Source organism: Corythoichthys intestinalis, chromosome 14, assembly GCF_030265065.1.
Source record: "Corythoichthys intestinalis isolate RoL2023-P3 chromosome 14, ASM3026506v1, whole genome shotgun sequence".
Taxonomy (NCBI): Eukaryota; Metazoa; Chordata; class Actinopteri; order Syngnathiformes; family Syngnathidae; genus Corythoichthys; species Corythoichthys intestinalis.
Genome location: NC_080408.1, coordinates 31213690 through 31228363, shown reverse-complemented (window position 1 = coordinate 31228363; position 14674 = coordinate 31213690). Strand labels below are relative to the sequence as shown.

General features: G+C 39.2%; 1 protein-coding gene across 3 annotated transcripts in view; it reads left to right on the top strand.

Annotated features, from left to right (window-relative positions):
• The window catches only part of atp1a2a (ATPase Na+/K+ transporting subunit alpha 2a), a 141526-nt gene that overhangs the window by 113872 nt on the left and 12980 nt on the right, over window positions 1-14674 (top strand). For all 3 annotated transcript variants that reach the window (XM_057857117.1, XM_057857118.1, XM_057857120.1), the window contains one exon: window positions 10353-10476. In XM_057857117.1, the coding sequence (XP_057713100.1) occupies window positions 10353-10476 (124 nt within the window). The remainder of the gene's footprint in view (window positions 1-10352; window positions 10477-14674) is intronic.

The window sequence follows — 14674 nt, the reverse complement described above, 5'->3', positions numbered from 1 at the left end:
TTTTCCTGATGTTGCTATCACTCGTGGTTGCTACATCTATCACTACTGTTGTCTTCTGATGTTTATCCACCACCACTGTGTCAGGCTGGTCGGCAATCACCAGTTTGTCTGTCTGAATCTGAAAGTCCCAAAGGATCTTGGCTCCGTTGTTCTCGACCACCTTTGGAGGTGTTGCCCACCTTGACTCTGGGGTCTCCAGTCCATTTAATATATACTAGTATAGTATATATGTGTATATATTTTCATTTATATATGAAAATATAGGTCATTATCTCTGAATTTGGTGATTTTTGTGCATCTAGCGTAAAATCTGAAAATTTTATAGACATTTTAAGTTTTGTTATAAAAAATAATTAATCAGGATTTTATTAGGGAATGACTTTGAATTTTTTAATGCCTCTGCTCATGGAGACTCTGTTTGCCTAAGGAAGGTGCCTGTTTTGCTTTTATGTTACTTGCAGCTTTGGTTTTAAAAATATTTGAATTTTAAGTTTTTAAAAATAGGCCCCGTACAGAGCGGCCATGCGCCCCGTTTCCCGTCAACTGATGGTTAAGTCTAAGCTGAGTGGTTCCAACATCTTGGTTTCAAAATATTCTTTATGTTTGACCTAATAAATTATTCAAACGACCCCCCTACTCCCCAAAAAGCAAAAAAGAGATAATATTTGTCCTCAATGTGATACGCGTTGGAACACAAACATTTTGTACAACTTCCAAAATTAATATTTTTTTGCCTGAAATAATTGGCTGATTAGGAAAAAGTAGTTGTTCTGCTCGACGAAAGGAAATGCGTGCGCTGAAAAAAGCGAATTGAAGGCACGTGTTCTAGGTTGTTAGCAGTTTGTCAACAGCTTTCCGATCTACTCTGCAGGAGTGTGACGGCTCTGCCGAGCTTCGCCGCTGACATGCGACATCCTCGGATGTTATTTTTAGCCTTGCCTGGCAAGATGCTCATCAAAGTGTGTATGATATGATATCCCACACTCCAATGTAAAAAAAAGCACATCCATAAAACGTGCAATGAAAACATCATACTTCATTGTTGTTTTCTGTTTCTTTTGCAACTGATTTGCTCAATCAACCGTAACCCTGATTTAACCCTGCATTTATTTATATATTTAATAGGGACAGTGGACATTGATGAACATCTATTAGACACATCCAACAGATGTACAGTGGTATGAAAAAGTATCTGAACCTTTTGGAATTTCTTACATTTCTGCGTAAAATAACCATCAAATGTGATCTGATGGTTGTCAAAATCACACAGATGAAAAAACTGTCTGCTTTAACTAAAGCCACCCAAACATTTATAGGTTTTCATATTTTAATGAGGATAGTATGCAAACAATGATAGAAAGGGGAAAAAAAGTAAGTAAACCATCACATTGAATATTGTGTGGCCCCCCCTTTGGCAGCAATAACCAGACGCTTCCTGCAGCTGCAGATCAGTCTGGCACATTGATCAGGATTAATCTTGGCCCGTTCTTCTCAACAAAGCTGTTGTTCAGTTCAGTCAGATTCCTGGGATGTCTGGCATGAATCACTGTCTTTAGGAGATGCCACAGCATCTCAATGGGGTTCAAGTCTCGACTTGGCCACTCCCTAACGTGTTTTTTGTTCCCTTTAAACCAATCTGAAGTTGTTTTACTTCTCTGTTTTGGATCATTGTCTTGTTGCGGCATCCATTCTCTTTGTAGCTTCACCTGTCTGATATATTGCCTCAGGTTTCCCCGCAAAATATTCTGATAAACTTTTGAATTCATTCTTCTATTAATGATTGCATGTTGTCCAGTCCCTGAGGCAGCCAACAGCCCCAAATCATGATTTTCCCTCCACCGTGCTTCACGGTGGGGATGAGGTGTTGATGTTGGTGAGCTGTTCCATTTTTCCTCCACACATGATGTTATGTGTTACTCCCAAACAATTCAGCTTTAGTTTCATGAGTCCACAAAATATTTTGCCAAAACTTCTGTGGATTGTGCAAGTGCCTTTTTGCGAACATAAAACCAGCAACAATGTTTTTTTAACAGCAGTGGCTTCCTCTGTGGAGTCCTCCCATGAACACTATTGTTGGCCAGAGTTTTACATATACAGTACAGGGTGACCCAAAAAAAAGTTTACACTGCCATAATACAACTTAAATGCCATGTTTATTCATCTTAGAATTAGAATTTAATCAGAAATTATACATTATTGTAAAGAACATGTACAGTACACTCTATTTTTCAATGTGTCCTCCCTTAAGTGTCACAACAGCCTCCAGGCGCCTGCGGAACGCTTGACAGGTCTTCTTTATGTAGGATGCTGTCATCTTTTCCCAAGATCTAACAATGGACCTCTCCAAGGCTGCCACAGAAGTTTGTGGCTTCTTACAGGCACTGTCCTCCACAGTTGCCCATATGCTATAATCCAGGGGATTGAGATCTGGACTCTGGGGTGGCCACATAACACCTTTTCAATCAATTTTTTGGTCCGCACAGATCGGGTTTTCCAGACCCAGGTTTTCGTGAGACTGTTCCAGTATCTTTCAGCTTCTTTTTAACTTTGTAGACTGCACATCTGGATATTCTCAGATTTGCTGCAATCTCAGTAGGTGTCAGACCGGCACGCAGCAATTCAGGTACAGCTAAAGTTTTCTTCATTTTCAGCAGAAGCACAGGAATTGTAGAGACGAGAGATTGCCAGCTGCATTGAGTGACCTTAATGAATCACTTAAGCATGACAACCTATTAAGATATGTTTCAATGGCTTATAAACAAGCAGTCAACTGAGTGTAAACTTTTTTTTGGGTCACCCTGTAGTTGATGTGTGCACAGATATATTGGACCGTGCCAGTGATTTCTGTAAGTCTTTAGCAGACATTCTTGGGATTTTTTTTTTACCTCTCTGAGAATTATGCGCTGAACTCGTGGCGTCATCTTTAGTGGACGGCCACTCCTTTAAAGAGAAGCAACAGTGCCAAACTCGCTCCATTTTTAGAAAACCTCTCTGGCTGTCCATTGATGAACATCCAGACTTTTAGAAATGGTTTTGTATCCTTTCCCAGCTTTATACAAATCAACAATGCTTCATCGCAGACAATTCTTACCAGGTGTGTGTTTTATAGTGGGCAGGACAGCTTTAAACCACTCATCAGTGATTGGGCACACACCTGACTTAAATTGTTTGGTAAAAATTGGTTTCAATTGCTCTTTAAGTCTCCTTAGGCAGAGGGTTCACTTATTTTTCTCCCTTTTGTCATTGTTTGCATGCTATCCTCATTAAAATACTGTATGAAAACCTATAAATGTTTGGGTGGTTTTAGTTAAAGCAGACACTGTTTTTACATCTGTGTGATTTTGACAAAGATCAGATCACATTTGATGGTGATTTTATGCAGAAATGTGAGAAATGGTTCATGGTTCAAAAAGTTCAGATTCTTTTTCATACCACTGTAAATATGCCGGATTATGGCAAAAATGCTCATTTACATCCACAGGCCCTTGGCAAATGACACAAAGACGAAAAAAAAGAAAAAAAGGTAAAATATAACAGCACAGTACAATAGGTTACCAAGAACTTAAAAGTCAGCGGTTGCAGGACTGGTATACGTTCAACCACTGCTTGAGCTGAGTTATGAAGGTTTGTATAGTGGGACACTCCAGGATGGCGAGTGGTAAACTGTTCCAGATTGTACTGGCCTTTACAGAGAGAGAATAGTGAACTAAGGCTGTTTTTCTGATTGGGATCTCACAGTCCCATTTAGAGAAAGCCCTGGTCCAGAGACCAATGTGAGCCCCCCGCACCCCCTTTTTAAAAAAAATGTATTTTATTTTTTTTAAAGTCCGACATGGGAGGTGGTAATTCTCAAGGGTCAATGAATAGTAGTTTTTTTTTTAAATGTTGAGTGATTCTATGTTACTGCATGTATTTACACCTGCTAGTTGCCAACATGTCATGCAATATTCAATGTGTGATAAAATCATTGAGTATAGACCCTACTCACCAACGTCACAGAATGACGTGTCGCTGTATCCGGCCGCCATATTGTCCGTCTCTGTTTAGCCTTATTCTCAATGGTTTCAATTAGTCGTTCAGTTTATACAGCAATTCATGGAAGCCCCGGTGCTTTCAGATGCTGTAAACTCATTGGATGCGTTGCATAAAAGGCGTTATGTGGAAAAGCTTCAGTCTATCCATTCACCAGATCCATATTTGATGCCTAAATCGATATTTTTCGACTCGCTGTCTTCGCCCTCTCTGCCTGACATCTGCTACCCTGATATCTACAACTATCTTGTCCACACAAAATCAGCCTATTCTCACGAAAGTTTGAAAAACTTTAAGAGCAGCACTCTAAGCAACATTACCACGTGTGACCCTTTACTTCCAATTTTCTAAAATGGCGACAATCAATAAAAAAAAAAAGTTGACTGCGATGGCCGACGCTTCAAGGATAGGTGGATATTGGACAATTTCTTCAATAAAACACGCAACTGTGTCTGCCTCATTTGCAAAGAGACAGTCGCTGTTTTTAAAGAGTTCGATGCGACGCGATAATATTACCGAACAAGACACGCTTACATGTACAACATTACAGGGAAGATACGCAGCGAGAAATTATAGCAACTAGAAGCTAGTTTAATTTCACAGCAGCAGTATTTCGCAAGAGCCCGAGTGTCGAAAGAGAACGCCACAAAGGCGAGATTGTTGAAATTATGAATTAATAAAAAAAAAAAATAAAGTAAATGTAACACACAGAAGGGCTTGCTAAAATTTGTTTAAATATATTGTTCTATGAGAATCAGCCAAGGTAGCCCCCCGCATTTTTACCACACCAAATCTGGCCCCCTTTGCAAAAGGTTTGGACACACCTGTTTAACTGATGATCCGTAGACGAAACCAGCTTCTTTCACTTGGTACCAGCTAAATATTATTCAAAATGTAATGATGATGGAAGAAATAAGCATCTTGAATTTGAAACTGTATGTTGTCGGCGATTAGGCTCGCAATGATCTTAATTGTGGTTGTCAGCCCAAAACCCTCTAAATATATATTAAATGCATCTTACCAGATATAAAATGACTACTCCATAATCCGTGGTAATCGTTTGGAGCCCAGTTTTCTCGTCGAATTGCAGCATGTCCATGTCGCTCTCCTCTCCGGGTCTCTCGGAATACGGTAGAACTCCGTCTCCGTCTATCTTCTCTGTTACTGCAACCAACCGCCACACACGCCTTCACCATTATGATTATTAATGTTAACGAGCAAAAAACACGCCATAATAGGAGGAATTTACGAAACGGTAATGCGTTAACATGACGAGTAGACGGACAACATGGCGCGGAGGCGTGGTTGTGACGTCATGTGAGTAGGGTCTATAGAAACATTCTAGCAGTCCCAAGTGTTATGAAAGATCTTATTTTGTTTAAAAATGTTCATGTTGAATTTCACTGTATTATATATTCTTTTAATTTGGCATTGTAAAGAATTATTTAAAGTATGTCATGTACTTCATTAAAAAAAAACTTCATTAAAAAAGAATCTCGAAGAAAGTATTTAAAAAAAAAAAAATCCAATCAATAGTAGGATGATTGGGCTTTGGTGGATATTAGTTTTTTATATTTCAAATCATTCACAGTTTTATAATGGTCAAGTGGACCACTCTCAAATAAGGAAAAGAAAAATCATTCCAAAGTGAAAATGTTACGGCGTTGATGTTTGTGTGGTGCCCTCCTTGATCAAAGAGGATTTGTCATCTGCCCTTTTATGTCCGCCTTAATCCACCTTAAGGCAAGAGATTCTTGCGTGCCATCAAACATATTGTGTGCTAACACCAGCACAATATTATTAATTTTTTTATGCACACGCCTTTCTCAACCGGCTGTTTTTTTTTTTTTTTTTCTTTTTCTAGTTTTTCTTTTGCTTGTAATTTTATTTGATTTTTTTTTTAATGCACAACACAAATGTTTATTAAAATCAATAAAAATGTTAAATGTACATGTTTTCATAAAAAAGGTAAAATATTATAATCAAACATTTTGTCATTAATAAATCAAATGTTAAATGTAACTAAATATTTTATTTATTTAAAGTAAAATAATCCCCCAATTATTTAATAATATGAAATATGTTAAATGTACTGTATATATGGAATTGTAACTTGACAAACATTTTGTACAAAATCAATTAATATATTTGAAAAAGTTCTATGTATATTGTTTTCACTGAATTTATTATTTATTTTATCACATCTTACTAACTTATTTATAGTTCATTAATTTACCAAATAAAACTTAATATTTGGTACAGAAACCTTTGTTTGCTATTACAGATACCAAACGTTTCCTGTAGTCCTTGACAAGGTTTGCACACACTGCAGCAGGGATTTTGGCCCACTCCTACATGCAGATCCCCACTCCTACATGCAGATCTTCTCCAGAGCCTTCAGGTTTCGGGGCTGCTGCCGTGCAGCATGGACTTTCAGCTCCCTCCATAGATTTTCTATTGGGTTCAGATCTGGTGACTGGCTAGGCCACTCCAGGACCTTAAGATGCTTCTTACGGAGCCACTCTTTAGTTGCCTTGGCTGTGTGCTTTGGGTCGTTGTCATGCTGGAAGACCCAGCCGCGACCCATCTTCAGGGCTCTCACTGAAGGAAGGAGGTTGTCAGCCGAGATCTGGCGATAGATATCCCCATCCATCCTCCCCTCAATACGGTGCAGTCGTCCTGTACCCTTAGCAGAGAAGCAGCCCCAAAAAATGATGTTTCCTCATCCGTGTTTCACGGTTGGGATGGTGTTCTTGGGGTTGTTCTCATCCTTCTTTTTCCCCCAAACACGACGAGCCGAGTTTAGACTAAAAAGTTCCATTTTGGTCTCATCCGACTACATGACCTTCTCCCATTGCTCCTCTGGATCATCCAGATGGTCAGTGGCAAACTTCAGACGTGTCTGGACATGCACTGGCTTCAGCAGCGGGACCTTGCGTGTGCTGTAGGATTTTAATCCATGACGGCGTAATGTGTATCCGATGGTTTTCTTCGAGACTGTGGTTCCAGCTCTCTTCAGGTCATTGACCAGGTCCTGCCGTGTAGTTCTGGGCTGATCCCTCACCTTCCTCATGATCAGTGATGCCCCACGAGGTGAGATCTTGCATGGAGCCCCAGAACGAGGCAGATTGACCTTCACCTTGAACTTCTTCCATTTTCTAATAATCGCTCCAACAGTTGTTACCTTATCACCAAGCTGCTTGCTTATTTTCCTGTAGCCCATCCCAGCCTTGTGCAGGTCTATTATTTTATCCCTGATGTCCTTACACAGCTCTTTGGTCTTGGCCATTGTGGAGAGGTTGGAGTTTGGTTGTTTGAGCATGTGAACAGGTGTCTTTTATACAGGTAACAAGTTCAAACAGGTGCAGTTACTTCCGGCAATGAGTGGAGAACAGGAGGGGTTCTTAAAAAAGAACTAAGAGCCGAAATATTTACTAGTTGGTAATGTATCAAATACTTATTTCATGCAGTCAAATACAAATTTATTATTTGAAAATTATACAATGTGATTTTCTGGATTTTTGTATTAGATTCCGTCCGTCACAGTTGAAGAGAACTTATGATACAAATTACAGACCTCTACATGGCTTGCAAGTGGGAAAACCAGTAAAATCGGCAGTGTATCAAATACTTGTTCTCCCCACTGTACATATATATATATATATATATATATATATATATATATATATATATATATATATATATATATATAAAGCAGTTTCTGCTCTTGCACTCCTCTTTAAAAGAAACTGCTGTATTTCAATCCAAACAACCGTTGTGTTTGATAGAACAATATGTCTATATGCTGACATAGCAGATTCATGGCGCATTAAGCCCCCGGACAATTTTTAATTTGTCCGTTTTACCCTGAAAACCCCCATTTACAGACAGATCGCTTTTGTTTCAATCCAGCCATAAAACGAAGGTAATTAATTATATTTATTATTCAAAATGTCAGTCATTTTTAGCTTAGAATCATTAACTGATGTCTAATATTTTGTTTACAAAAAAAAACCAAAAAAAAAACGACTTTAGAAGATGTATTCACTCGCATATTTTAAACTTTTGAAAAAATTACGTCACAATGAAAAATTTGGTGTCTGTAAAAAAGTCACGGATATATACCTCATAACTATCGCTTAATTGTATTTTTTTTTTGTTACCGTCGCATTTCCCCCGATATGTTAGAATAAATAATCGATCCAAACAAAGAAAAATTGAAAAATAACGTTTGAAAGGGTAACTACAGTGCCTTGCAAAAGTATTCGGCCCCCTTGAACCTTGCAACCTTTCGCCACATTTCAGGCTTCAAACATAAAGATATAAAATTTTAATTTTTTGTCAAGAATCAACAACAAGTGGGACACAATCGTGAAGTGGAACAAAATTTATTGGATAATTTAAACTTTTTTAACAAATAAAAAACTGAAAAGTGGGGCGTGCAATATTATTCGGCCCCCTTGCGTTAATACTTTGTAGCGCCACCTTTTGCTCCAATTACAGCTGCAAGTCGCTTGGGGTATGTTTCTATCAGTTTTGCACATCGAGAGACTGACATTCTTGCCCATTCTTCCTTGCAAAACAGCTCGAGCTCAGTGAGGTTGGATGGAGAGTGTTTGTGAACAGCAGTCTTCAGCTCTTTCCACAGATTCTCGATTGGATTCAGGTCTGGACTTTGACTTGGCCATTCTAACACCTGGATACGTTTATTTTTGAACCATTCCATTGTAGATTTGGCTTTATGTTTTGGATCATTGTCCTGTTGGAAGATAAATCTCCGTCCCAGTCTCAGGTCTTGTGCAGATACCAACAGGTTTTCTTCCAGAATGTTCCTGTATTTGGCTGCATCCATCTTCCCGTCAATTTTAACCATCTTCCCTGTCCCTGCTGAAGAAAAGCAGGCCCAAACCATGATGCTGCCACCACCATGTTTGACAGTGGGGATGGTGTGTTCAGGGTGATGAGCTGTGTTGCTTTTACGCCAAACATATCGTTTTGCATTGTGGCCAAAAAGTTCAATTTTGGTTTCATCTGACCAGAGCACCTTCTTCCACGTTTGGTGTGTCTCCCAGGTGGCTTGTGGCAAACTTTAAACGAGACTTTTTATGGATATCTTTGAGAAATGACTTTCTTCTTGCCACTCTTCCATAAAGGCCAGATTTGTGCACTGTACGACTGATTGTTGTCCTATGGACAGACTCTCCCACCTCAGCTGTAGATCTCTGCAGTTCATCCAGAGTGATCATGGGCCTCTTGGCTGCATCTCTGATCAGTTTTCTCCTTGTTTGAGAAGAAAGTTTGGAAGGACAGCCGGGTCTTGGTAGATTTGCAGTGGTCTGATGCTCCTTCCATTTCAATATGATGGCTTGCACAGTGCTCCTTGAGATGTTTAAAGCTTGGGAAATCTTTTTGTATCCAAATCCGGCTTTAAACTTCTCCACAACAGTATCTCCGACCTGCCTGGTGTGTTCCTTGGTTTTCATAATGCTCTCTGCACTTTAAACAGAACGCTGAGACTATCACAGAGCAGGTGCATTTATACGGAGACTTGATTACACACAGGTGGATTCTATTTATCATCATCGGTCATTTAGGACAACATTGGATCATTCAGAGATCCTTACTGAACTTCTGGAGTGAGTTTGCTGCACTGAAAGTAAAGGGGCCGAATAATATTGCACGCCCCACTTTTCAGTTTTTTATTTGTTAAAAAAGTTTAAATTATCCAATAAATGTTGTTCCACTTCACGATTGTGTCCCACTTGTTGTTGATTCTTGACAAAAAAATTAAATTTCATATCTTTATGTTTGAAGCCTGAAATGTGGCGAAAGGTTGCAAGATTCAAGGGGGCCGAATACTTTTGCAAGGCACTGTATATGAAAAAGACAATCTCAACCACTCCTTGTTGTCTGCGATTTCTGCATGTCAACCCTTGTTATATCACCATGTTTCACGCATAAAATCCCCCAAAAATCTGGCTGTGGCCATTCACAGCTGTGTCTTGACACTCAGTGATACATGCTACATGGAGTTTTTGGATTGAAACAAGGTAGGTACGCGATATTATCTCGTTAAAATCGTGGCGTCTTTAATTCTGCTCTCGCGTGCACTCGCTTCCCGTTAGGGTTTTGCTGTTAAAAAAAAATTAAAAAATTTAAAAAATTAAATGCCCTCCTGTTCAAAAATTTTCTTCCCCCAGAAAATTGAGAACATGAACATGGAACAGATGACAACAAATAGTAACGCGAGTACTACGACTACTAATGGTAGCAATAAGTCTTGCAAACTGATAAAATCCTCTTGCGTTTTGTCGCTTCAGGTGCCTGCCATCTCATTGGCCTATGAGATGGCGGAGAGTGACATCATGAAGCGCCAGCCTAGAAATCCCAAAACGGACAAGCTGGTCAACGAGAGACTCATCAGTATGGCCTACGGGCAGATTGGTGCGTACAAGGAGCCACTGTCAATCAGTCAGAATCATAACATAGCAACAATCATTTCACGGGTACATTTTTAAAGTTCACATGATTGAGCTTTTTAATATCATGCATTTCATTTTTTATTTCAAGTACTTATCTATTCTAATATTAGTTAGTAGAAGTTAGTATTTTGCAAAATCCAGATGGATCAATGGTCATTATTTTCTTTCCATTTCGCTGGGCTGGATTTCTCACGTTTGGAGTTTTGACAAAATTGTGTTTTTTATTGTTTCATGCAAGGAAATCCTTTGACGCATTATTACCGGTAACTTTTCAATTTGGTGGGGATAATTTGTGGTTCTGACAAAGATTTAATAATGTTCTTAGTTTCGGTGTTGAAAATCACATGATCATGGTTCCTATTGGGTGTTGAATGTAAAATTATGAGGAAATTACCAGTAGTTTGTGACTATGGCTGGATTCATACCACAGATCTTAATGCACAAATCAAATTTATACATGTTTTTCCCGACTCGAGTGAGCATTAACTTGTCCGTCTAATCGGGACAAGTTGCATAGAAGTGGGCCATTTCAAATCCGATCTAGGTCTCTTTCATATGTGGTTTTAAATCTGATCTGGGCCATGTTTTTCCAGAATGTGGCTGCGGTCTGAACTGTCAAATCTTCCAAATCGGGATTAGGGCGATTGCTGATGACATTAATGTGTATTGCTTACCAAGGGATGAATTCGAAGTGGCACGGGAAATAAAAACAAACATGGAGGGCGGCTTTTCAAGCATTCGGCTACTTCCATAGCTCAAGATTTTCAACATAAATCCATGGAGAGCGACGTTACAGACCTCCCTGTTAATTATGCTAGCATGTGTTGACGCTTCTTTTTTGTGACATATTTTTGTACATCTGCGTATGAGGGTCACTTTTCTCCATGCAATTTTGTTGACGTGTATACTATTGGTCTTCTATGCATGGGCGACACTTTTCAGGCCACGATTGAAAATAGTAGTCTGAACGGGCATTAAAAAAGACTAGATATGACAAAAAAATTGAATTTGTGCATAATGACCTTCGGTATGAACCTAGCCTTAGGCTATAACACAACAAAATGGACTACCGTACATGAAGGTCCAAGTAAATTTCAGATGCACTGTTGGTAGACAACTCAGTCATCCTATGTCAATGTGAAGATGGATCAATGCCACACCATCAATAAACTTCTTAACAATCAAACACAATGAAATTGATCTTCCCTGTTGACATTTACAGCAAATTGAGCATGGCGAATTCGAGCGTATCCCACTTAATCTTGGTCGTGTACACCCCGTTCGCAGCCTCCCTTTCCTCTCCAAGGATGCTTTTTATCTCTTCGCTGGCTTGATATACAGCAGAGGGCGCGGGACGACTGGCAAAATCAAAGGCTGGCGACATTTCACAGGCTTTTTTAAATGGGTCAAAAGATGACTGGGCGCCACTGGATGGCTACAGCTCATTGGTTGATGTCAGGCGAACGATATCGCCAAACAATATCCCGCCGCTTCTCCCAGAGTCGTTAAAATCCACAGACGTAAAACATGGAAGATGAATGAAAGAACAGCCCGAAGTGTTCTCTCAGGCAGGCTTTTAAACCACATATCAGTCACATTAGCCAGGCTTGAAATTAAAAGTGATTATTGGCTTTTTGTTATCGCCTCCAGCTGTCCTAAGATTATTTTTGTCATTTATTTACAATAATCAGTGATGGATGTCCAAATAGGAGAGGATTAACTCATTGGTGGCCTGTGATGGTGATAGACATCTAACGCAATTGAATTGGAAAGCCTGTTTGCTGTCAAGGAGTTAAAAAGCTCTCAGACTGAAAATATACAGTAATAATAGTCAGCAGTGCTGCATGTAACGACCACTTGGATCAATGAATACTATGCAGTTGCGAGTGAAACCAACAAGAGAAATACTATTCAATAAAATTAATGGAGATGTGGACAAAAAAAACAGCAGGAAAAATCAGCAACTAGAACTTGATCGATAAATACTGTAAATACAAGACACACTAGACTGGCATGTGTTTGTGAATGAAACCGACAAGCGTACATAACACAATGTCCCGTACAAGAATGAATTCTGAACAAAAGGCAGCAACAGGAGTCGGCAGCGTTCTATCATAGCCCAGGAAATATTCTGTCGAGTCACACTGCTGACAAATGAAGTTCCATTTTCCACACTTTTGAAGATTCCAAATAGGTTAAGTGGAATCAGTTGATTACACTCTGTTCATTTCAATTATTCCCACGCTTTTCATCAGAGCGACGCCTGCGGAATTCTTTTTTTTTTTTTTTTTTTTTTTTTAAATAAAAAAAGAGCAGAATTTCTATTTAGTACTCACTCACTCTCACAGGCTGAAACTAGTGCCCACTCCAGCGCCAGTGGTGGCCCCCCCAAAATCACATTGGTGAAGCGTGTCTGCCAAATGATGACATAAGAATGCATCATTGCACACTTTGATTAGACTGACGAGCAGAGGATTCACTCATTTTATTGGCTACACCTCAACAATCTAATGCTTAAATCTTCAGATCTTATTTAGCAGCTATGGTTGTAGTTTGCAATATTATAACTGCATTGCCTCATACAGAGTTGCTGCTACTTTGGTTTTACTGCAAACGAGGATCACATTATTAGAAACAGTTGTACGCCACTGCAAACTTATATATTGCTACTGTTATACAGCCCATAAAATTAAAGAGCTATATTGTGTTACTTTTAGTTTATTTTACAGTTTACTTTTTTTCATTTTTTGCTCCCACGGTTTACTAAGAAATGGAATTTTGTCTATTTTATAAATAAATATTATTATTATTATTATTTTATAAGCTAGCTATAAAATGAACAGTAATATATAAAACATATATATTAACCATGATTAATAAAATCTGAATTCTAAAACATTTTTTTAACATTGAAAAAAAATATAGCATTAAATTTTATTAATATGTATATTTTTCATTGCTAAATTCTTGGAATTTCCTTGTCATGTAACCATTCACTATATACAGTGGGGCAAAGATGTATTTAGTCAACCACCAAATGTGCAAGTTGAAAAGATTAGAGAGGCCTGTAATTGTCAACATGGGTAAACCTCAACCATGAGGGACAGAATGTGGAAAAAAAGAAAAACAAAATCACATTGTTTGATTTTTAATGAATTTATTTCCAGATTAGAGTGGAAAATAAGTATTAGGTCACCTACAAACAAGCAAGATTTCTGGCTGTTAAAGAGGTCTAACGTCTTCTAACGAGGTCTAACGAGGCTCCACTCGGTACCTGTATTAATGGCACCTGTTTTAAATCATTATCGGTATAAAAGACACCTGTCCACAATCTCGGTCAGTCACACTCCAAACTCAACTATGGCCAAGACCAAACAGCTGTTGATGGACACCAGAGACAAAATTGTAGACCTGCACCAGGCTGGAAAGACAAAATCTGCAATAGGTAAAATGCTTGGTGTAAAGAAATCAACTGTGGGAGCAATTATTAGAAAATGGAAGACATACAAGACCACTGATAATATCCCGCCATCTGGGGCTCCATGCAAGATCTCACCCCGTGGCGTCAAAATGATATCAAGAACGGTGAGCAAAAATCCCAGAACCACACCACCTCATGAATGACCTACAGAGAGCTGAGACACACAGTAACAAAGGCTACTATCAGTAACACAATGAGCCGCCAGGGACTCAAATCCTGCACAGCCAGACATGTCCCCCTGCTGAAGCCAGTACACGTCCAGGCCCATCCGCGGTTCCCTAGAGAGCATTTGGATGATCTAGAAGAGGACTGGGAGAATGTGTTATGGTCAGATGAAACCAAAAAAGAACTTTTTGGTAGAAACACAGGTACTCGTGTTTGGAGGAGAAAGAATACTGAATTGCACCCGAAGAACACCATACCCACTGTGAAACATGAGGGTGGAAACATCATGCTTTGGGGCTGTTTTTCTGCAAAGGGACCAGGACGACTGATCTGTGTAAAGGAAAGAATGAATGGGGCCATGTATCGAGAGATTTTGAGTGAAAGTCTCCTTCCATCAGCAAGGGCATTGAAGATGAGACGTAGCTGGGTCTTTCAGCATGACAATGATCCCAAGCCAGGGCAATAAAGGAGTGGCTTCGTAAGAAGCATTTCAAGGTTCTGGAGTGGCCTAGCC